This window comes from Triticum aestivum, chromosome 4B, assembly GCF_018294505.1.
Source record: "Triticum aestivum cultivar Chinese Spring chromosome 4B, IWGSC CS RefSeq v2.1, whole genome shotgun sequence".
Classification (NCBI taxonomy): domain Eukaryota; kingdom Viridiplantae; phylum Streptophyta; class Magnoliopsida; order Poales; family Poaceae; genus Triticum; species Triticum aestivum.
In genome coordinates, this window is record NC_057804.1 from 430,790,656 (window position 1) to 430,815,933 (window position 25,278).

A 25,278-nucleotide genomic window follows, 5' to 3' on the forward strand; every position below is an offset into this window, starting at 1 on the left:
TAGGGCACGCCCCCCTGTCTCGTGGGCCCCTCGGGCAGCCACCGACGTACTTCTTCCTCCTATATATACCTATGTACCCCGAAAACATCCAGGAGGCAGACGAAACACAATTTCCACCACCGTAACCTTCTGTCTCAGCGAGATCTCATCTTGGAGCCTTCGCCGGCACTCTGCCGGAGGGGGAATCGACCACGAAGGGCTTCTACATCAACATCCTTGCCCCTGCGATGAGTTGTGAGTAGTTTACCATAGACCCTACGGGTCCATAGTTATTAGCTAGATGGCTTCTTCTCTCTTTTTTGAACCTCAATACAATGTTCTCCCCCTCTCTTGTGGAGATCTATTCGATATAAACTCTTTTTGCGGTGTGTTTGTCTAGATCCGATGAATTGTGGGTTTATGATCAAGTTTATCTATGAATAATATTTGAATCTTCTCTGAATTCTTTTATGTTTGATTGAGTTATCTTTGCAAGTCTCTTAGAATTGTCAGTTTGGTTTGGCCTACTAGATTGATCTTTCCTGCCATGGGAGAAGTGCTTAGCTTTGGGTTCAATCTTGCGGTGTCCTTACCCAGTGACAGAAAGGGTTGCAAGGCACGTATTGTATTGTTGCCATCGAGGATAACAAGATGGGGTTTATATCATATTGCTTGAGTTTATCCCTCTACATCATGTCATCTTGCTTAATGCGTTACTCTGTTCTTATGAACTTAATACTCTAGATGCAGGCAGGAGTCGGTTGATGTGTGGAGTAATAGTAGTAGATGCAGGCATGAGTCGGTCTACTTGTTATGGACGTGATGCCTATATACGTGATCATGCCTAGATAGTCTCATAACTATGCGCTTTTCTATCAATTGCTCGACAGTAATTTGTTCACCCATCGTAATACTTATGCTATCTTGAGAGAAGCCACTAATGAAACCTATGGCCCCCGGGTCTATCTCTTATCATATTTGCTTCCAATCTACTTTTATTTGCATCTTTACTTTTTGCATCTATATTATAAAATACCAAAAATGTATTTATCTTATCTTACTATCTTTATTAGATCTCACTTTCGCAAGTGGCCGTGAAGGGATTGACAACCCCTTTATTGTTTTGGTTGCGAGTTCTCAGTTTGTTTGTGTAGGTGCGTGGGACTTTTGAGGAGCCTCCTACTGGATTGATACCTTGGTTCTCAAAAACTGAGGGAAATACGTACGCTATTATTGCTGCATCACCCTCTCCTCTTCGAGGAAAACCAACGCAAGCTCAAGACGTAGCAAGAAAGATTTCTGGCGCCGTTGCCGGGGAGGTCTTCGCTCAAGTCAAGACATACCAAGTACCCATCACAAACCCATCTCCCTCGCATTTACATTATTTGCCATTTGCCTCTCGTTTTCCTCTCCCCCGCTTCACCCTTGTCGATTTATTCGCCCTCTCTTTCCCAATCTCCTCCTCTCTTTCGCTCGCTTTCTTCTCCCTTGCTTCCGTTTGCCGTGTGTTAGCTTGTTTACCTTGTCGTTATGGCTAGTCCTCCTATCCTTATTCTCACTCCCGAACAAGAAATTCTCAATTTTAAGCAAAGGGAGAGAGAAAGTTTAAAAGATGCTTGGCATAGAATTTGCAATGCCCAATATAAAGCTACTAGGAAACTTGCTACTTCCGTTCTTCTCCGCAATTTTTATGTAGGCATTACTCCTTGGAATAGATGTGTTCTTGATATTGCTACCGGAGGTGATTTTATAAGTAGCCATACATTTGATGCTTATAATGTGATGTTAGATTTGTTTGGCCCACCTCCTCTTTTAGTTAATGGAACGGTTTTAACTTTAGAACATGTGATGCAACGGCTTGATATTATTGAAAATAAAATTGCCACTATTGAGTTGATTGAAAATTTGGATAAAAAGATTCATAATCACATCACCCAATTTGGATCTAGGGTTGGAGTTGCTTTGAAAAATCTTAAAGAAAAAGAACCTATAGTCAATGAAAAAATAGATCTAGACTCTGCTAGAATCGGTAAACTTGAGATATCATTACAAACTTAGGTTCCACATTTTCCCCCATGAAAAACACTCCAAAAACACCTACTAAAACTGCCAAGTTTATTTATGTTCCTAAAAATAAGGGTGAATCTTCTAGTAAGGGAGACGCGGATCTCAAATCCACAAGTGTACATCCCAATTGTCTCTCTTTCGTTAAGTAACCTTTTGCTGCCAATGAATTTCTTGAATTTTTGCCTAAAGGTTTAGCTATTGCTAAAAAGGGAGAAATCCCTAGTGATCACAAGCGCTCTATTGATGAATTTAGTGCCAAAGATGGCACTCGTTAGATCTATCTTTGCTTTTATGCCTAGCTAGGGGCGTTAAACGATAGCGCTAGTTGGGAGGCAACCCAATTTTATTTATGTTTTTTGTTTTTGCTCCTGTTTAGTAATAAATCTTTCATCTACCCTTCTGTTTAGATGTGTTTTTATCTTTTAATTAGTGTTTGTGCCAAGTAGAACCTATAGGATAACCTAAGATGATAGTTGATTTGATTCTGCTGAAAAACAGAAACTTTGTGCACACGAATATAATTATGTTAAATCACAGGAACGTGCTTTTGCATTGATTCTTTTTGCTGATGTTCAATAAACAAATTGTCCAGGACTTCCTATTTTGGTAGGATTTTTAAAGTTCCAGAAGTTTGCGTTAGTTATAGATTGCTACAGACTGTTCTGTTTTTGACAGATTCTGTTTTCCGTGTGTTGTTTGCTTATTTCGATGCATCTATGGCTAGTAAAATAGTTTATAAACCATAGAGAAGTTGTATTACAGTAGGTTTAACACCAAAATAAATAAATAATGAGTTCATTGCCGTACCTTATGTGGTGGTTTTGTTTTCTTTCACTAACGGAGCTTATAAGATTTCCTGTTGAGTTTTGTGTTGTGAAGTTTTCAAGTTTTGGGTAAAGCTTTTATGGACTATGGAATAAAGGGTGGCAAAATCCTAAGCTTGGGGATGCCCATGGCACCCCAAGATAATCAAGAATAGCCAAAAGCCTAAGCTTGGGGATGCCCCGGGAAGGCATCCCCTCTTTCGTCTTCGTTCATTGGTAACTTTACTTGGAGCTATATTTTTATTCGCCACATGATATGTGTTTTGCTTGGAGCATCGTGTATTATATTAGTCTTTGCTTTTTAGTTTACCACAATCATCCTTGTTGTACACACCTTTTGGGAGAAGCCTATTTGATTAGAATTTGCTAGAATACTCTATGTGCTTCACTTATTTCTTTTGAGCTTGATAGTTTTTGCTCTAGAGCTTCACTTATATCTTTTAGAGCACGGTGGTGTCTTAATTTTGAAGAAATTACTAGTCTCTCATGCTTCACTTATATATTTTGAGAGTCTTTTAGAACAACATGGTATTTACTATGGTCATAAAGTTGGTCCTAGAATGGTAGGCATCCAAGTTGGGTATAATAAAAACTATCATAGGAAGTGAATTGGATGCTATGATCAATTTGATACTTGATAATTGTTTTGAGATATGGAGGTAGTGATATTAAAGTCATGCTAGTTGGGTGATTATTAATTTAAATAATGCTTGTGTTGAAGTTAGCAAATCCTGTAGCATGCATGTATGGTTAAAGTTGTGTAACAAATTTGAAACATGAAGTGTACCTGGCTTGTGCATCCTTATGAGTGGCGGTCGGGGACGAGCGATGGTCTTTTCCTACCAATATATCCCCCCAGGAGCATGTGCGTAGTACTTGGTTTTTGATGACTTCTAAATTTTTGCAATAAGTATATGAGTTCTTTTGACTAATGTTGAGTCCATGGATTATACGCACTTTTACCTTTCCGCCTTTGCTAGCCTCTTCGGTACCGTTTGCCCTTTATCACCTTGAGAATATGTGCAGACTTCGCCGGTGCATCCAAACCCCGTGATACGATACGCTCTATCACACATAAACCTCCTTATATCTTCCTCAAAACAGCCACCATACCTACCTATTATGGCATTTTCATAGCCATTCCGAGATATATTGCCATGCAACTTTCCACCGTTCCGTTCATCATCATCATGCCATACTTTACTTTTGTCATATTGCCATTGCATGATCATGTAGTTGACATCGTATTTGTGGCAAAGCCACCATGCATTATTCTTCATACATATCACTCTTGATTCATTGCACCATCCCGGTACACCGTCGGAGGCATTCATATAGAGTCATATCTTGTTCTAGTTTTGAGTTGTAATTCTTATGTTGTAATCAATGGAAGTGTGATGATCATCATTATTAGAACATTGCCCAAAGAAAAAAAAGAAAAAGAAAAAAAAGAAAAAAAAAAGAAAAAGGGCAATGTTACTATCTATTTTTCCACACTTGTGCTTCAAAGTAGCACCATGTTTTTCATATAGTGAGTCTCATAAGTTGTCTTTTTCATACTAGTGGGAATTTTTTATTATAGAACTTGGCTTGTATATTCCTACGATGGGCATCCTCAAATTCCATAGGTCTTCGTGAGCAAGCAAGTTGGATGCACACCCACTAGTTTTCTTTTGTTGAGCATTCATTTATAGCTCTAGTGCATCCGTTGCATGGCAATCCCTACTCCTCATGTTGACATCAATTGATGGGCATATCCATAGCCCGTTGATTATCCTCGTCAATGTGAGACTTTCTCCTTTTTTGTCTTCTCCACACAATCCCCATCATCATATTCTATTCCACCCATAGTGCTATATCCATGTCTCAGGCTCATGTATTACGTGAAGGTTGAAAAAGTTTGAGATTATTTAAGTATGAAACAATTGCTTGGCTTATCATCGGTGGTATAGAAGTTGGGAACATCTTTGTGTGACGAAAATGAAGCACAACCTAACTATATGATTTTGTAGGGATGAACTTTCTTTTTGCCATGTTATTTTGAGAAGACATGATTACCTTGATTAGTATGCCTGAAGTGTTACTATTTCTTTTATCAATATGAACTTTTATTTTGAATCATTTGGATCTGTCATGCCACAATAAAGAAAATTACATTATGAATTATGCTAGGTAGCATTCCACATCAAAAATTCTCTTTTTATCATTTACCTACTCAAGGACGAGTAGGAATTAAGCTTGGGGATGCTTGATATGTCTCCAACGTATCTATAATTTCTGATTGTTCCATGCTATTATATTACCCCTTTTGGATGTTTATGGGCTTTATTTTACACATTTATATCATTTTTGAGACTAAGCTACTAACCGGAGGCCCAGCCCATATTGTTGTTTTTTTGCCTATTTCAGTATTTCGAAGAAAAGGAATATCAAACGGAGTCCAAACGGAATGAAACCTTCGGGAGCGTGATTTTTGGAACAAACGTGATCCAGAGGACTTGGAGTGCAAGTCAAGAAGCAGCCGAGGCTCCCACGAGATAGGAGGGCGCCCCCCTGTAGGGCACGCCCCCCTGTCTCGTGGGCCCCTCGGGCAGCCACCGACGTACTTCTTCCTCCTATATATACCTATGTACCCCGGAAACATCCAGGAGGCAGACGAAACACAATTTCCACCACCGTAACCTTCTGTATCAGCGAGATCTCATCTTGGAGCCTTCGCCGGCACTCTGCCGGAGGGGGAATCGACCACGGAGGGCTTCTACATCAACATCCTTGCCCCTGCGATGAGTTGTGAGTAGTTTACCATAGACCCTACGGGTCCATAGTTATTAGCTAGATGGCTTCTTCTCTCTTTTTGATCTCAATACAATGTTCTCCCCCTCTCTTGTGGAGATCTATTCGATGTAAACTCTTTTTGCGGTGTGTTTGTCGAGATCCGATGAATTGTGGGTTTATGATCAAGTTTATCTATGAATAATATTTGAATCTTCTCTGAATTCTTTTATGTATGATTGAGTTATCTTTGCAAGTCTCTTCGAATTATCAGTTTGGTTTGGCCTACTAGATTGATCTTTCTTGCCATGGGACAAGTGCTTAGCTTTGGGTTCAATCTTGCGGTGTCCTTACCCAGTGACAGAAAGGGTTGCAAGGCACGTATTGTATTGTTGCCATCGAGGATAACAATATGGGGTTTATATCATATTGCTTGAGTTTATCCCTCTACATCATGTCATCTTGCTTAATGCGTTACTCTGTTCTTATGAACTTAATACTCTAGATGCAGGCAGGAGTCGGTCGATGTGTGGAGTAATAGTAGTAGATGCAGGCATGAGTCGGTCTACTTGTTATGGACGTGATGCTTATATACATGATCATGCCTAGATAATCTCATAACTATGCGCTTTTCTATCAATTGCTCGACAGTAATTTGTTCATCCACCGTAATACTTATGATATCTTGAGAGAAGCCACTAGTGAAACCTATGGCCCCCGGGTCTATCTCTTATCATATTTGCTTCCAATCTACTTTTATTTGCATCTTTACTTTTTGCATCTATATTATAAAATACCAAAAATATATTTATCTTATCTTACTATCTTTATTAGATCTCACTTTCGCAAAGTGGTCGTGAAGGGATTGACAACCCCTTTATTGCGTTGGTTGCGAGTTCTCAGTTTGTTTGTGTAGGTGCGTGGGACTTTTGAGGAGCCTCCTACTGGATTGATACCTTGGTTCTCAAAAACTGAGGGAAATACTTACGCTACTATTGCTGCATCACCCTCTCCTCTCCGGGGAAAACCAACGCAAGCTCAAGACGTAGCAGAGATCGGCCGGTTTTGACACCGACAATGACATTGAGCATGCAATGTAGTTAACGAAGGTGTTAGTGTTGAACTTGTTATGGTTTGTCGCTAGAACTTATGGTAATTGTGCTGTGAACTTGTTAATATTTTGGCCAGGAGCAGCACACTAGCGTGGAGCAGGGAAGGAGGATGCCCCTGCTGTTAATCTAAGTAGTTTGCTGTCATTTCTGTTGCTTACTTTGTTTGATCTCATTTGGTTGCTTGTTTTGTTTGCTGTCAGTGCTTGCCTCTTTGATCTGCTGTCAGTTGTGCTTACTGTTGTGCTGATCATGTGCTTGCTGTCAGTTGCCTTGAATGTGGTGAGCAGAACACAAACGTTGTTTGCAACCAAACATCTGAAGTTTGCATCTACTCACACCCTAAACACAAAAACGGCAACCAAACAACATGGGGGTAAGTGCCCCTTCATGCGATGCAGGCAACCAAACAAGTTGCATCTGCTGCATATGAGGCTGCATGTGAAGAACCAGACTGGCTGGAGATGGACATGCAAGGCAGGTACTGTATCAAACTACAACCAAACACGCCCTGAATGTATATGATGCTCATGTACCGGAAATTTTCCTTTTTTCCATGGTAATACGTGTCTCATTCATATCACAAAGAACAAAGTACAAGTCACGTAAGAACCAACATGAAAAAACTGAAAAGATAGCAGAACATCTCTGAGCTTCACACCAACGCCCGTTACCTGCCTCCGGCACTACCACAGCAGCCACCGAAAAAAAGAATGATAGATCACCTCCTCACCCGAGCTCGACGCGGCTCCATCGCTGATATGCAGCTTTGCGGACCTCGAAGGTGGCTCACCAAAAGTGAAGCCATTGCCGTTGAACGAATCAAACCGGGGCAACACCCCGGACACGCCATCGAACTCAAGATCTGACACTCCACCACGACTAAGACGCCGAAGGAGGAAACCATACCTACCATCCACGAACCATGAACCCAACACAAGTTCCGTCTTCCATATGTCGTTGATGCAGACCACAATCTGCATCCGCTCCTGGACTACCTCCCAAGCTCCACGCCGACGCTGGAGCAAACGCCGTCGTGACGGCGGAGCCCGAGGACATAGGTCCACCACGAGGATGCCGCCACCGCCACGCTATCCTCGCTTGAACAAACTGGTTTCCAAATCCATCCCCAACCATAGGACCGATGTCCTCGTCAGAGAAGGATCCGAAGAATCTTTATTCAGCGTCGTCATCGTTGCCACCGAAGCGAAGATGATGAACAGCCTAAAAACCTAGACTACATGGAAGTAAAAACGATCCACGTGCGTGGATCCGGCGGCCCCCCTCACCACCGACGACCGACGTCGCTGACGGAGGGGAGCCACCGGAGGACGGCACTGAAAGAAGGCCTCTCCTGGCGGCGGCTAGGGTTCCAGCCTGTAGAAGTGCATGCTCTAGCCAATGCAACCAAAAGACCGATCTGATGGAAGAGACTAGACATCACATTATACGTCAACACTCCCCCTCACGTGTGGCTTCCTCAGGCCTAAACGTGGACCGAAAGTGGGCTGCAATTTAATTGCGCCAGCCGGACTCAAGACCACTTAGCTCCGATACCATGTAGAAGTGCATGCTCTAGCCAATACGACCAAAAGACCGATCTGATGAAAGAGACTAGGCAGCATATTATACGTCAACGCAACCGCCAGGGAGCAGGGAGGAGAGCCGCCTGCTTGACTTGTGGCACTAACGGAAATTTTCCTGCCCATAACTCGTCGCATGGCTCCCTTCGTACTGTACTGTACCCGCCGTACTACAGCTACGCGGAAGCTGCGAAATCCGCGATCCACGCTTGTGCGATCTCCGTTTCCCCGTAAAATATTTATATTTATCCAGATCTCGCACCACTCCTGCCTGCCTGGAGAAAAGGAATCGACGACAGCGAGGAGGTCACCTGCATATACAAACTCCACTACACTACTGTACCTACCACTTGACACCCTCTGAGCTGCGCTCCAGGAACAACGTGGTGCGCGGCGTGCCTGACCCGACCCCGAACCCGGTCTCTGCGCCGCTGCCCCCGGTGCCCGTACGTAGCAGGTTCGGCTGATTCCCCGCTCGTGCACACGGCAACGGAACGTGCAGGGCGCAGCCGAAGCTGCTGCGTGCGCGACTGCCCGTGCCTCCCAGCGCGGCAGCTTCCAGAATTCCTCTTTTGCAGCCCGGGAGGGGAGCCCGATAAAATTAGGAGGCGCGGAGTACAGGTGGCGCCGCGCGATTGGCCGGAGGTGCGTCATTAGCGGCTGCGCTTGGGCGGAGAGCCCATCGCCGTGCGATGGTTGGCCCGACTGACGTCACGCCACCACTCGCCGGAAAGATTCCTCGCACCCTGATCCGCGCAAAGCGGTCCCGCCAGCCACAGAAGCAGCACGCCCCTCTCACTGCGTGTAGGTCGAGGCTCGAGGCGGCCCCAGGGTTCAGCGGCACATACCGTTGGAGGGGGCACACGCGGCAGCACGGCGCGTCGCCTGGTGACGTGGCCTCCGCTCCGGGTCAAGCAAGGCATCTCTCTATCAAGAACCCCATACCTTACCGGTTAATTAATTAACCAGTCGCCACATATCATCATCGAAAGTAGTACTAGCCGCCACGATAACGACCCTTTCGCTCGCTGACGAAGGCGTCCCACCCCATACGCGCCCCCACCCGCAGACACACAAAAGTCCAAGAACCACCCGGGGCGTGCGCAGCGCAAGCTCACGAAGATTAATATTTCTTCCCCGTCGCGATCGATTTGGAGTAGTAGTAAGAAAATGTTTACGCCATAAAGAAAAGCGGAAAAACAAAGGCAAAAGCCCCCCGTCCTTCCCCAGCCTGCTTTCGAATCCACACCACCACTGCACCACCAATCGCCCTCTTCTCCCACCCAGCCCAGTCCCCGCTCCCCTCCCCGCCGCCTCCATCCCCTCCCCGCCGCCTCCATCCCCTTCTAGGGTTAAGGGTTCCATGCGATCTCGCCGCCGCGGCGACGGACGGGAACCCTAGGTAGGAGCGTCTCTTCTCCGTTCGAATCTCGAGTCGTCGCCACAAAACAAATGGGCAAGGGCGGGCAGGACGAGGCCGCGCGGCCGGATGGATCCGGTTCCCCCGGGGCCGACCCCGACGTGCCCGTCTTCCCCTTCTGGGCGCGCACCCCGAGCGACTGCCTGGCGGAGCTCGGCGTCTCGGCGGACCGCGGCCTCAGCTCCGACGACGCGGCGGCGCGGCTGCACAAGTACGGGCCCAACGAGCTGGAGCGCCACGCGCCGCCGTCCCTCTGGAAGCTGGTGCTCGAGCAGTTCAACGACACGCTCGTGCGCATCCTCCTCGCCGCCGCCGTCGTCTCCTTCGTGCTCGCGCTCTACGACGGCGCCGAGGGCGGCGAGGTCAGGGCCACCGCCTTCGTCGAGCCGCTCGTCATCTTCCTCATCCTCATCGTCAACGCCGTCGTCGGGGTCTGGCAGGAGAGCAACGCCGAGAAGGCGCTCGAGGCGCTCAAGGAGATCCAGTCCGAGCACGCCACCGTTAAGCGCGACGGCCGCTGGAAGCATGGGCTCCCCGCGCGCGACCTCGTCATCGGAGACATCGTCGAGCTCCGCGTGGGCGACAAGGTCCCCGCCGACATGCGTGTGCTCCAGCTTATCAGCTCTACCCTCCGTGTTGAGCAGGGATCCCTCACTGGCGAGACCTCTTCGGTTAACAAGACCAGCCACAAGATTCATCTCGAGGACACTGATATCCAGGGCAAGGAGTGCATGGTCTTTGCTGGCACCACCATTGTCAACGGCAGTGCCGTCTGTGTGGTGACTGGAACTGGCATGGCCACTGAAATAGGCAAGATCCATTCGCAGATCCAGGAGGCATCACAGGAGGAGGATGACACACCGCTCAAAAAGAAGCTCAATGAGTTCGGTGAGGCGCTCACTGCCATTATTGGAGTGATATGTATCTTGGTTTGGCTCATTAACGTCAAGTATTTCCTTACCTGGGAGTATGTGGATGGGTGGCCGGCGAATTTCAAGTTCTCATTCGAGAAGTGCACATATTACTTTGAGATTGCAGTGGCACTGGCTGTTGCTGCAATTCCGGAGGGCCTGCCTGCTGTTATCACCACATGCTTGGCACTAGGCACCAGGAAGATGGCTCAGAAGAATGCACTTGTCAGAAAGTTACCCAGTGTTGAGACATTAGGTTGCACAACAGTGATTTGCTCTGATAAGACAGGAACTCTGACCACCAACCAGATGTCAGCGGTGAGGCTTGTGGCAATTGGGAGGTGGCCCGATACACTTAGGAACTTTAAGGTTGATGGAACCACTTATGATCCAAGTGATGGCAAGATACATGACTGGCCAACTTTGAACATGGACGATAACCTCCAGATGATTGCGAAGATAGCTGCACTCTGCAATGATGCAAGTATTGCACACTCTGAGCATCAGTATGTTGCTACTGGGATGCCCACAGAGGCTGCATTAAAGGTATGATTTGTGAACAAACCAAGATATAGAACATATACATATGTTGCATGTTGCTTTTACTTGCCAATTCTACACTCTTTGAATGCATTTTAAGATGACACTGCCTCTATTTCATTAACTTACAGTAATTTTATCACTTGTACTGTTGAGTGATTGTATTATGCATGTGCCAGGTTTTGGTTGAGAAAATGGGGCTCCCTGGTGGATATACTCCATCTCTGGATTCATCCGATTTGCTAAGTATGTTCATTTCTTTTGTGAACAATACTATATAATCTGATTGCATTATTAACTTTTTATGTAGAAAGAAAAGATCTGACATAACTTTTGTATCTTTGTTGTTTGAAGGGTGTTGTCAATGGTGGAACAACGATGCTAAAAGAGTAGGGACTCTGGAATTTGATCGCACTAGAAAATCAATGGGAGTTATTGTGAAAAAAGCAGAGACTGGAAAGAATTTGCTGCTTGTGAAGGTATTTGGAATAATTCATATCGTTTAGTTCTGTTGTGGATTAACATATGTTGCACTTTTGTATTTCAAGTTGTCTAGTGCGTATAAATATTATTTTTCGGGAATTTAGCTTACTCACATTTTATTCTTCGTAATGCTGGAAATAACATACCGTGTATTGTCATTGTCCACCATACCATTTTTTTGCCATCCTTTTCTCTTGAAACTAGGGCTCATCTTTGCCATGTCATCAAATGTTAATTCTCTTTATCTAGTTATCAATGCATATTTACTTTCTTTCAGTCAGTCGGTTATAGATTCAGCTACAATGTGGCATTGAGTTTCTTATTTGCTTCTGTGAGTAGCAAGTACCATGTATTCATGTCATATTGCTGCTTCCATCCAATGTTTCTGGTCATGTCTTTTCTCTCCTACAAGTATTTATGGTAAAAGTGTACTCTTGCAGGGAGCAGTAGAAAATTTGCTAGAGAGAAGTGCCTATATTCAGTTGCTTGATGGATCCGTTGTGCTCTTGGATGAGGGTGCCAAGGCACTCGTATTGTCAACACTTCGTGAAATGTCTGGCAGTGCATTGCGCTGTTTGGGCTTTGCATACAAGGAAGATCTGGCAGAATTTGCAACATATGATGGAGAAGAGCATCCCGCTCACAAATATCTACTTGATCCTGCATACTACTCTTCCATAGAGAATAATCTGATATTCTGTGGTTTTGTTGGTCTAAGGGTGAGACCTTCTCCCTCCATGGAAATTCTGTAAATAAATATGCAGTCCTAATTTGACAACTGCATGTATCTTAAACATCATTATTACTATACTACTACAGGATCCTCCACGAGAAGAAGTCCACAAAGCAATTGAAGATTGCAGGGCTGCTGGTATACGTGTTATGGTGATAACAGGTGATAACAAAGAAACAGCAGAGGCAATATGCCGTGAGATTGGGGTTTTTGGTCCCAGTGAAAACATTAGCTCAATGAGCTTTGCAGGGAAGGAATTTATGGCTCTTCCTGATAAAAAGAAGATTTTGAGGCAAACAGGTGGCCTTCTCTTCTCAAGAGCAGAGCCAAAACATAAGCAGGAAATTGTTAGGCTGCTCAAAGAAGATGGTGAAGTTGTTGCAATGACTGGTGATGGAGTGAATGATGCACCAGCTCTGAAATTAGCTGATATTGGAATCGCGATGGGCATTACAGGGACTGAGGTTTGCCTTCTCTTCTTTAAATCAGTCGTTCTTTTTAGTCCTATTTTTAAGATCCATCCCTATTTCGTGTAGTTCATTGTTAGCTTATTTGGTTATTTCCATAGAAAAATGTCACCTGCTGACATCTCAAGAGTACTGTTTTAGGCTGCACCTAATCACCTTACATATGCAATTGAATCCATTTCGTTAGTGTCTGATTGTCTTCTACTCCCTCCGTTCCTAAATATAAGTCTTTGTAGAGATTCCACTAGGTGGACCACATACGGAGCAAAATGAATGAATCTAAACTTAAAATGCATCTATATACATCCGTATGCGGTTTATAGTGAAATCTCTACAAAGACTTACATTTAGGAACGGAGGGAGTATCACTTAAGGTGCTTCTACTTGCAATTATTATTATTATCATTATTGTTTAGCGTTTGCTATAGTTGTTTTATGTAATGTTTGCTGCACCATCACAATGATCTGTTACTCATCAACCCCTAAGGCTACTTTCCTGCTGAATAGTTGATGCTAGTAACACTCAAGATACACAAAATAAGTCTGGATAATGATATGATTCCTATTGCCTTCATTAGATTTTCATTGCTTTTTTCATTCACCTTTCTGTTTTGATTTAATGGTGTTCCCTGTCCTGCCTCCACTGTATCCTTTTTGTGAAATGTGTTACTCATGATGGCCTTCTGTGATCAAATAATGCATGCTATGTTTGTTAAATAAGCCTTCTGTGATCAAATAATGCATGCTATGTTTGTTAACATGGTGTGGATAGAACCCTAACTTAATGAAAGGTATAAATTGACACGTATGCATGCATTGCGGGCATGAGCAGAGATGAAAACAACAAAGACGACATAATGGTGAAAAATCTGTTTCACTTGTCTGCCTGGCCAAAGTCTTGGAAGTTGGGACACATTTTTCTGAGTTCCTAAAGGCGTGTTTTTGTTAGCCGTTCTCACATGTGCAGAGTGGACTTGTGACCTTTTTCCTTTCTCCTTATGATGTGTTAGGTTGCAAAAGAAGCTTCAGATATGGTGCTTGCAGATGATAACTTCAGTACAATTGTCTCAGCTGTTGGTGAAGGAAGGTCCATTTACAACAACATGAAGGCTTTTATAAGGTACATCTTTTTTGTTAGCTATGTTTAAACCATTTCGTTTGCTAATTACTTGAAACATTAAAAACAAATGCAACAAGTTCATATGATCCATGTGGCACTGCAGATATATGATATCTTCGAACATTGGAGAAGTTGCCTCCATATTCCTCACGTCGGCTTTAGGTATCCCAGAAGGCCTCATTCCAGTACAACTTCTGTGGGTCAATCTTGTTACGGATGGCCCTCCTGCAACAGCTTTGGGATTCAATCCACCAGATAAGGATATCATGAAAAAACCTCCTAGAAGAAGTGATGATTCATTAATCACTCCTTGGATCCTGTTCCGCTACATGGTATGTTTTCCTGTATATCGTGCACTTCCTCAAGTATCCTTATCTTGAATCAATTGCTTTGAAGCCCTTACAGTGAATTAATTTACTGTGTTCCACGTAGCTTTTCAGCAATAGCAATTATGGTATATACAGTTTTGAACACCTTATAAAGAGTCAGCACTTCCACAACAAGCATTTTGTTAGTATTTATATCCAGACATTGAAACGAGAGTTCATTCTTAATTAAATCAACTGGGAGATGCTTCTCTAAAGTGTCCCATATGTCTTCTACTCCTATCTTGCATGTAGAAACTGTTAATTCTCATAAGATCTTCAGTCTTACTCTAAAGGTCCAATAGTAATAAAGTTGTACGTTGAGGACTTGCGAAAAAGATTTTTCCCAGCATAGCTTCCACATGATTATGGTTCTTCTGGCCTTATTGATTTGTGTACTTGCATAGAATATTAATTTATGAATGGATGCCGCTGTACTTATGTTTGAAATTTTATGAACATGTGTGTAGGTTATTGGGCTGTATGTTGGGATTGCAACGGTTGGGATCTTTATCATCTGGTACACTCATGGCTCTTTCCTGGGAATTGATCTGGCTAGTGATGGTCACACTCTTGTTTCATACTCCCAGCTCTCAAACTGGGGCCAGTGCCCCTCATGGGAGGGTTTCAATGTGTCATCATTCACAGCAGGGGCAAGGACATTCAACTTTGATGAGAACCCTTGCGATTACTTCCAGGGTGGCAAAATAAAAGCAACAACCCTCTCCCTGTCTGTCTTGGTGTCCATTGAGATGTTCAACTCACTGAATGCCCTGTCTGAGGATGGCAGCCTTCTGAGCATGCCTCCATGGGTTAACCCCTGGCTTCTTCTGGCAATGTCGGTATCATTTGGGCTTCATTTTTTGATCCTCTACGTGCCTTTCCTTACCCAAATCTTCGGGATTGTGCCCCTCAGTTTCAACGAATGGCTTTTGGTCGTAGCAGTTGCATTCCCAGTGGTTCTCATCGACGAGGTTCTTAAGTTTGTTGGGCGGTGCTTGACAGCTCGGGCCAGAAAGCAATTAGGGAAGCGGAAGGAAGAGTAGAAGGTAGTGATTGAGTATTAGATTGCCACGGGGGAGTAGTCGTCTGGTGGGACCCCATTATTTTTCTCTTCCGAGGGCTTTGCTCTTTGTTGAGCATGAAGTAAGTTAGGGTACTCTATAGAACTCATAATCATGCCTCGAGTTTAACAGACTCATTTATTCATTTGTAACAAAAATTGGTGTTATGAATGTGCTGGAGATACAGCATGGTTTCTTGCCCACTTACTGCAGTTATCTTTCACTTACATCCATGAATTATTCTGCTCTGAATGCAATGACGTGACTGACACCTCCTGGTTTATGTATTTTTTGTCTCGGCCTTGTTCACATAGCGATTCTGCTTGTACTCATCCTGGAGTATTGAGCCGCTGAGCCTCTCTGTCTCTGCCGATCATATACATGTACTAGTACATAGGGAGGTTACTTTTGTGAAATCAGGAGAATCTGTTGCTCCTTATTGGTACTGTACATCACTATTTGATATAACTTTCTTCTACATGAAAGTTTGTACATTGTTTGTCATGTACTACATCCTATAAACACAAAATTGACATATACATGTGCTTCAGTTTGTACAACGTGGACGAAGCATCTTTTGGCTTCACCTGACCTCGTCGCTCTTGATCATCTTGGAGAATACTCCGCTCAGGGACATTCCGTCTAGATCACCCAAGTTGGTGGTCATGGCAGCGTCAGTCGCCACGGTAGCGGCGGACAGGCTACGCTGAACCTCGGGCGTTTTCACGGGCACGGGCGGCGTCAACATGGTGTCGGCGTCCGAGACGTCTGAGGACGCCACCTGCAGCTGCAGCGCGAACTCGAGGCACCACAGCACGTCCCCCATGGTGGGCCGCTCCACCCCGTACTCGGCGAGGCACTTGTCGGCCGTGTCCGCGAGCTTCTTGAGCGACCCCGGCCGTATCGTCCCGGCGATCCTCTGGTCGACGATCTGGTCGAGCTGGCCGTTTCTGAGACACGGCGTCGCCCACTCTGCCAGGCTCACCATCTCCCGCGGCAGCGTGGGGTCGATGACGGTGCGGGCGCAGAGCACCTCCAGCAGGACCACGCCGAAGGAGTAGACGTCCGACTTCTCCGTCAGCATCTGCCGCCGGAAGTACTCCGGGTCCAGGTACCCGAAGCTGCCCTTCACCTTGGTGCTCACGTGCGTCTCGTCCAGCTCCGGCCCGTTCTTGGACAGCCCGAAGTCGGCCACCTTGGCCATGAAGCTCTCGTCGAGGAGGATGTTGGCCGACTTGACGTCCCGGTGGATGATCGCCTTGGCGGAGCTGGTGTGGAGATAGTGCAGCCCCCGCGCGGCGCCGATGCAGGCCTCCAGCCTCTGCTCCCACGACAGGGGCGGGAGGCCGGCGCCGTACAGGTGGCTCCGCAGCGTGCCCATGGCCATGTACTCGTACACGAGGATCATCTCGCCGCGCTCGTCGCAGTAGCCGATGAGCGAGACCAGGTGCCGGTGGCGCAGCCGGGACAGCATCTCGATCTCCGTGTGGAACTCGTGCAGCCCCTGCTGCGTCCGCCGGTTGCCGCGCTTCACGGCCACCAGCGTCTCGTCCCGCATCGTGCCCTTGTACACCTTCCCGAACCCGCCCTCGCCGATGACCATCCCCTCGTCGAACCCGCCGGTCGCCTCCTGGAGCGCCGCGAACGGGATCCTGTACCCGGCGCCGGCGCCGTTCTGCCCGAGCAGGACGGTGTTCCCGTTGCTCTTGGAAAAGCTCCGAGAGCGCGAGCGAGAGCCCAACGCGCTCGCCGAGAACGGCGACCAGGTGTCGGACGGCTGCTTCTTCTCCGGCTCCCTCCCGCGCAGCATCCTGAAGGCGATGAACCCGAGCACCGTTACCAGCGTGGCCCCGCAAACGGCCGAGCCGGCGATGATCCCGATTTTGACCTTTGAACTGGGCGGGGACGCGGCGGGAGCGCCGGCGCCGGCGCTGGCGCTCCCGACTACCCTCATGATCTCGAGGCCGTTCAGGAAGCCGTCAGGCAATGTGTTGTCCTCGGTCGACGACCCGATGCTCACGGTGATGGCGCCCTTGGCGTCCTTGGCGCCCAGGACGAAGTCCTTGTACACCGGTATGGATAGCCGGTTGAACGTGTCACGCGAGATCTCGTAGTTGTCGAGCACCACCGACCCGCCGACGTAGACGTTGAAGGCCATTCCGATGGCCGCCTTGCTGACGATGTCGCACCAGTGGAACCGGAGCAGGTAATCCGACCCGGCCGGGGCGTCGAACCTCCAACTGATGTTGAACTGCACGTTGATGGTGCTGGTCTCGCCCGCTGTGCTCAGCCTCGTCGCCGTCGCGTAGACTTCCGCCGGCGCCGTGAACGGGGAAGAGAGTGCCGATTTCTCGTCGTATTTGATCGTCAAGGGCTTGGCGTCTTTGTGCTGCGCCAAGTTGGTGTTGAGCTGGAAGCTCTGGTCCGGCAGCCACGTCCTCCCCAGCGTGTCGTTGCCGGGCGTGATCTTGGGAATGCCCATGTTGATCCTGTGGATCGTCTCCAGCGCCTGCGTCGACAGCCCGGTGTACTGGACGGCGCCGCCCACCGTCCTGGCCGTGTCGGCGATGAGCTCGTCGGGGACGGACACGACCTCGATGGCGTTCACGAACGCGAGCTTCCCCGTCGGCGCGAACGCGATCACCAGCGTTCCCCCGGTGACGTTCACGGAGAACTCCCTGAGCTCTGCCGTGCCGTTCTTGGGCGTGTACCCGTTGACGAGCACCGCGCCCTGCACGGACACGTTGAACGCGGCGTCCGCGGCCATGTCGTAGGACCGGTACGAGAAGGGGAAGAAGTGGAGGCGCACGAAGTGCCGGCCGGGCTGCTTGACGGCGAACGTGTAGGAAGCTGGTGCGGTGAAGACTCGCGCGGACCGGTAAAGCTCCGACTCGCCGGACGGGACGACCGCGGTCAGCGACGTGTTGGCCTCGACGCTCTGCGGCGCGGCCAGCGACTTGGCGGGCAGGCGGGCGTCCCCGACGAACGAACGTCTCGGGGCGACGGTGGCGCTCGCCGACGTGCCGCAGATGACGAGGTAGTTGTCCGCGGGGGTAAACGCGCCACTGGCTGCGCTGAGCAGCACGGACGCGAGGAGGAGCCGCACGAGCATGTCAGGAAACGGCGGCATGGTGCAAGAATTCCGGCCAAAGCATCGGCGATCGGCACGGGGCTCTAGGAGAGGGCCACGACGGTGTTCATGGACAAGGATGGATGGCGGCACAAACCGGAGAGCACCACCGTAGTGGACGATTGGTTTGTAGAGGTGGTGTTGAGACACTTGTTGCTTGACGATGAGATGAGCAGAGGGAGTTAGCAACTGACTGCTACTAATACCCACAGGAAGGAAAGTGAATCGATGGCTGCTTGGTTTCGATGAGCTCTTGGATGTGGTGGGGGTATTTGATTGATTAGCTGGGGGGCACTGCGTATTGCGGTGTCATTTTCTCAGGATCTCAGGTGGAGAGATAGGCTTGAATTTCATTATATTATCAGGAGCTTTCTCCTTGTTTGCGGGGGAAATCAGGAGCTTTCTAATGCCGTCATTTTCTTGGTTCACAGATTGTCTGGCATATATATTCGATTCGGTAAATTTCTCGTGTGATCCTCTATGAAGAAACGTCAACATATATATTGTTAAACAAAGACAAGGAGATAGTTTTTGGCAACGTGTGATGAACGGACCGGGCGCCTCTTAGGTCTCTTTTACTGTCAATAACTGGTTCTCATTGTCATGTTCCGTGGCACTAGGAATTACTGTAGTACCAACACTGAGGCCGGAGAAAAAGGTTCCAAGAGAGCACGAGGCTTGTGGCCTCTCGCGACGTGTCAAATCGCACGGTGACACATTCGCAGATGAAAACGACTGCGAGGAAAAACCACGCATTTTGTCGTATGAATCATGGCCCTTTGTTTAGGAACGTAAAGGGGAACGATCTGATCCCTCGACCATTGTGCTGTGCTCGGTGGGAAGGAAGGGCCGAGGAAGTCTCCAACCACCTCCTTCGACCACCGCACGCGACCGGAGCAGCCGTCGTTTTCGTACCACCGTCGTGCGCGCCACGACGACCGGGCCGGTGTTCGTACATTCCTTCTCTTTTCCCGGCCGGTGGTGTATGTACGCGTCTCCGGCGCTTACTGGATGGCACTGCTCCTGCTCCTGCTCCTACTGAGATGGTAAATGTGGGCATGTCCAACGCGGACTCTCAGGCCGTCGGCATCCGTCTGGATCGCGCGGTTCAGACCTACTCCATCCGTTCCAACATCGAGTCATCTATTTTGAAACCGAGGTAGTATTTTGGCTAACGTTGAGTCTCATCTCTAGATTTTACCAGCAAAATATGTACTGCAGCGTAAGTGTGAAATACCAGTGTGAACAGCTTGATCTCGAACCATGGCGGCGGCACTGCAGATTAGAAAATCATCATGAAGGCGATCGAGATGGTATGTTCCTGTCCTCCTGCACACGCAGGTGTAGGGACGCTGTCATCGTGTTCGTGTACGTAGGAGACAGAAAGGGGGATGAGTGAATTGCATGCACGGGGTATCCATCTACCACACGGCAGGATAATGTTGCAAGTAGAGGCATGATCGTCGTCGCCGTCGCCATCGATACGGTACGCGTCGGCGCGGCGACGGAAGCATGCATCGCATTCAAGGGGCGCAGTGTGCTACAGCTGCATGCAGCGCCCGGGTTGACCCGATCGCTTTGGCCAAGGAAGGAACGAACCAACGGCTGGAGGTGGAGGTGGAGGTGGAGGTGGGGATGAGCGTGGCGGAGAGGGACGGGTTATTACGCGGTGCCGGTCGAGTCGAGCCCGTTTCCCTTGACTCGGCCCCTCCCCGGCGTACTTGAATATTAGGTTCTGGATCGCGTACGTGCGTGCGTGCTCCTGTTTTCTTTGAAGCCGTGGTCGCCTAACAATGAGTTCGTTCGATTGCTTGCGTTGGTGATCGAGTTTGATCCAGTTGATGAATGTTGGCTTGGTCTTTCCGGAGTGCACGGTTCCACGTAGTGGGACGCCATGTCGCCGTCCCTCTAACAACCAACAAAAAAACAGAGTTGGTGACCCGCAGAGATGGAAAGAAAATGAGTTGATCAAGTGAGCTGTCACATCGGAGATACGTGTAGGAACGTGGTTACTAGGAAGGAGTATAATACTCTCAGGTCGGATGACCATGGGATAAGTGGCACCTTTTTTTTTCAAGCTTTTCGAAATTGGAATTCTTCTTTGCGGGAGCGGCAAGTCAAGGGCATCTCCAATACTCCGTAAATTTGCTCCCGTATCTGTCCCCATACACATAGACCAGTCTGCAAATACGGATGCGAGAGTCTGTCATGCAAGATGTCTGCATGTTTTGAATCAAGTTTCAACTAACCGGACAAAATCATGCAAACACAGTGGATTTTCATTTAAACCTGACAAAATTCATTATATTTCAAACTTTTCTCATTAAAAAAAAGCGGCCGGACTCTAAACCAAACCTACGACGATGCCTCGTTCACTTTCTTTGTATTCCGCATCGACAACCACGTCCTCCACCTACTGTCTACATGAACGGCAACAGGGTTCAAGGCCGGTGAAGTGGAGGTGCGGTTTCCAGCGAGAAAGAGTAGAACATGAAAGACGGACCGGCCCACTTGGGACACAATGCCCTGCTGCCTCCCATGCCCTACACGTCCTTGGAGGAGTCTGCGACCAATCCGTCGCTAGTGTCAGTGGACAAGAGGTCGAAGATGAACATGGATGGCTCGTTACTGTCCACCTGCCACATACGCCCTCAAAAGTTGGACGGCGGCATTGGAGTTCTCGACAGCCTGTGCCGTCAGCGTGTGTGCGGTCTCATAGAGCGCCCACTACTCCGCAACGAAGTTCGGGTTGGCCGCACGTGTGGCGGCCACGACCGCCTCGCTTGCATGTTCACCATAGATTTGGCTCTTCGTCAGCCGGTGCTGCTTCAGAAGGAACATGTTGTACCTCTACTCCTTCTATGCCTGCTGGAACACCGACATAGGAGCCGACGCAGTGTAACACCCCGATGATCATGCTATAGTAAACTCTTGCTAATGACTGCCAAGTCATCAGAATGACTTTTTCTAATCATCACTTTGTTCCAAATCAAACTCAAATTCAAATTCAAATTGCAAGTCAAATAATTAATTCTTCAAACATGGAAACAAAAATGTTGATAATGTTCTAAATAATCACCAAGTAATTTGCCAAGTGGAATCAAACTTATTTAAATTCCAAAATTGACCCCAGTTACTTTTTAAGTGGAAAAACAACAAATAACTTGACCATTTCATTTTCTAAAAATGTCTAAAATTTTCTAAGTAACCCAAACTTGGTGTGCATCTTCAAAATGGTGCACCATATTTATGTGCAAAGTTCATGATCAACTAAAATCATTTGTTAGCTAAACTAAGCACGAAACAACAGTTAAAATTCGTAGGACAGAAAAGAAAAGGAAAATAGAAGTGAAGCACTGTGCACTTACGACCTACAAGCTACAGTGTGGCCTAGCCCACCAGCACCCCCTGTTACCTGTGTTCACCAGAGCGCCGTGGACGACCGCATCACGTCCATGATGAGGATCGGCCACGGGGCGGCCATCTGTCGCATCCCCTGCGCGGATAAGATCGCCCCCAGTGCCCTAGGGTTCATCTGCGTCCACTCCCCCTTGAAGTTCTCCCCCTCTCACCCCGCGCCCACCTCTGTGACCTCACCCGAGTGAGCCGTCGCCATGTCCTCCACCATTCCCGTGCCCCCGTCGTCCATGCACCCTGAAAGAATGTCTAGCCGCTCCGCCGTGCTCCGCTACGTCATACATGAGCCGCCGTTCGAGCCGGGATCCACACCGACCAGATCGACGCCTTATTCTTCCTCGGTCGCCGCCACTGTTCTTCGTCGATCTGTCACCTCTGCTGCTCCTAGTCACCCATCGGGCCACCGTGTGCCTCCGCGGTGAGCATCCACACATTTTCTCCTCCGTTTTCCCCCTCGACCCTCTGCCTCGCACTACTGCTGCTGCTGCCGCCATTGCTCCGCCGTCACTGTCGAGCTCGCTTCCATTGATATGGCCCATCAGTTGGCCGGGCGAGCTCACTACTGAGCTTAGTGCGTCGCCTAGATGCCGCCCGTGCGCGTAGTTGGCTCGATCTCGTTCCATATCGTTGTTTTCGTCGAGCCCCACTTTCGGCCACCACCATGATACGTCTCCAACATATCTATAATTTTTGATTGTTCCATGCTATTATATTATCTGTTTTGGATGTTTAATGGGCTTTAATATGCTCTTTTATATTTTTTTGGGACTAACCTATTAACCGGAGGCCCAGTGCCAATTTCTGTTTTTTTGCCTATTTTAGAGTTTTGCAGAAAAGGAATACCAAACGGAGTCCAAACGGAATGAAACCTTTGCGATGATCTTTCTTGGACCGAAAGCAAACCAGAAGACTTGGAGTTTATGTCAGAAACGCCACGAGGTAGGAGGGCGCTCCCAGGGGGTAGGCGCGCCCCCACCCTTGTGGGCCCCTCGTAGCTCCACCGACGTACTTCTTTTGCCTATATATATATATATATATATATATATATATATATACACACACTCTTATACCCTAGAAACATCAGGGGGAGCCATGAAACCACTTTTCCACCGCCGCAACCTTCTGTACTCGTGAGATCCCATCTTGGGGCCTTTTCCGGTGATCTGCCGGAGGGGGAATCGATCACGGAGGGCTTCTACATCAGCACCATTGCCTCTCCGATGAAGCGTGAGTAGTTTACCATAGACCTTCGGGTCCATAGTTATTAGCTAGATGACTTCTTCTCTCTCTTTGATTCTCAATACAAAGTTCTCCTTGATGTTCTTGGAGATCTATTCGATGTAATACTCTTTTGCGGTGTGTTTGCCGAGATCCGATGAATTGTGGATTTATATATGAACATGATTATCTATGAATATTATTTGGTTCTTCTCTGAATTCTTATATGCATGATTTGATATCTTAGCAAGTCTCTTTGAATTATTGGTTTAGTTTGGCCTACTAGATTGATCTTTCTTGCAATGGGAGAAGTGCTTAGCTTTGGGTTCAATCTTGCGGTGTCCTTTCCCAGTGACAGTAGGGGCAGCAAGGCACGTATTGTATTGTTGTCATCGAGGATAAAAAGATGGGGTTTATATCATATTGCTTGAGTTTATCCCTCTACATCATGTCATCTTGCTTAATGCGTTACTCCGTTCTTATGAACTTAATACTCTAGATGCATGTTGGATAGCGGTCGTTGTGTGGAGTAATAGTAGTAGATGCAGAATCGTTTCGGTCTACTTGACACGGACGTGATGTCTATGTTCATGATCATTGCCTTAGATGTCTTCATAATTATGCTTTTTTCTATAAATTGCTCGGCAGTAATTTGTTCACCCACCATAATACATGCTATCTCGAGAGAAGCCACTAGTGAAACCTATGGCCCCCGGGTCTCTTTTCCATTATATCGTATCTCTTTAAATCTCATTTACTATTTTGCAATCTTTACTTTCCAATCTATACAACAAAAATACAAAAAATATTTATTTTATTATCTCTATCAGATCTCACTTTTGCGAGTGACCGTGAAGGGATTGACAACCCCTTTATCGCCTTGGTTGCAAGGTTCTTGATTGTTTGTGCAGGTAATCAGCGACTTGTGTGTCGTCTCCTACTGGATTGATACCTTGGTTCTCAAAACCGAGGGAAATACTTACGCTACTTTGCTGCATCACCCTGTCCTCTTCAAGGGAAAAACCAACGCAAGCTCAAGAGGTAGAAAGAAGGATTTATGGCGCCGTTTCCGAGGAGACCTACACCAAGTCAAGTCAAGATTTGATCTTCTGTCAACTTGCCAATTTCTGGCGCCGTTGCCGAGGAGATCTACGCCAAGTCAAACCATACCAAGTACCCATCATAAACTCTTCTCTCTCGCATTACATTATTTTCCATTCGCCTCTTGTTTTCCTCTCCCCCACTTCTAAAACGATTTTTGAAAACCTTTGCCTTTTCTTCGCCCGTCTTCCGTTCGTCTCTCTTCGCTTGCTTCTTGTGTGCTTGTGAGTTGGATTGATTGCTTGTCACGGTGGCTCAAGATAATACTAAATTGTGACTTTTCCAATACCATCAACAATGATTTTATTAGCACTCCAGTTGCTCCTACTACCGATGCTGAATCTTGTGAAATTAATACCGCTTTGTTGAATCTTGTTATGAAAGATCAATTTTCTGGCCTTCCTAGTGAAGATGCCGCAACCCATCTAAACAACTTCGTTGATTTGTGTGATATGCAAAAGAATAAATATGTGGAAAATGATATTTTTAAATTGAAGCTATTTCCATTTTCGCTTAGAGATCGTGATAAAACTTGGTTCTCTTCTTTGCCTAAAAATAGTATTGATTCATAGAATAAGTGCAAAGATGCTTTTATCTCTAAGTATTTTCCTCCCTCTAAGATCATCTCTCTTAGGAACGATATTATGAATTTTACGCAACTTGATCATGAGCATGTTGCACAAGCTTGGGAGAGGATGAAATTAATGATACGTAATTGCCCTACACATGGTTTGAATTTGTGGATGATTATACAAATTTTTATGCCGGATTGAATTTTGCTTCTAGAAATCTTTTAGATTCGGCCGCGGGAGGCACTTTTATGGAAAACACTTTAGGAGAAGCTACTAAACTCCTAGACAATATTATGGTTAACTATTCTCAATGGCACACCAAAAGATCCACTAGTAAAAAAGTCCATGCAATTGAAGAGATTAATGTTTTGAGTGGAAAGATTGATGAACTTATGAAATTGTT

At 47.0% G+C, this 25,278-nt stretch overlaps 2 protein-coding genes across 2 annotated transcripts; one reads left to right on the forward strand and one right to left on the reverse strand.

Moving 5' to 3' along the window:
• The first annotated feature begins 9,572 nt into the window (after window positions 1-9,572).
• Window positions 9,573-15,664, forward strand: LOC123092543 (calcium-transporting ATPase 4, endoplasmic reticulum-type). Its single transcript, XM_044514342.1, has 8 exons — window positions 9,573-11,211; window positions 11,385-11,451; window positions 11,560-11,684; window positions 12,129-12,407; window positions 12,508-12,885; window positions 13,899-14,008; window positions 14,112-14,340; window positions 14,844-15,664. Exons 1-8 carry the CDS (start codon window positions 9,787-9,789, stop codon window positions 15,417-15,419), a joined length of 3,189 nt encoding a protein of 1,062 aa, XP_044370277.1. The 5' UTR covers window positions 9,573-9,786; the 3' UTR covers window positions 15,420-15,664.
• A 179-nt stretch (window positions 15,665-15,843) lies between these two features.
• On the reverse strand, window positions 15,844-18,864 carry LOC123092545 (receptor-like protein kinase HERK 1). The gene has a single exon (XM_044514343.1). The coding sequence runs from the start codon at window positions 18,565-18,567 to the stop codon at window positions 16,021-16,023; it is 2,547 nt and encodes an 848-aa protein (XP_044370278.1). The 5' UTR covers window positions 18,568-18,864; the 3' UTR covers window positions 15,844-16,020.
• Between the last annotated feature and the right edge of the window lie 6,414 nt (window positions 18,865-25,278).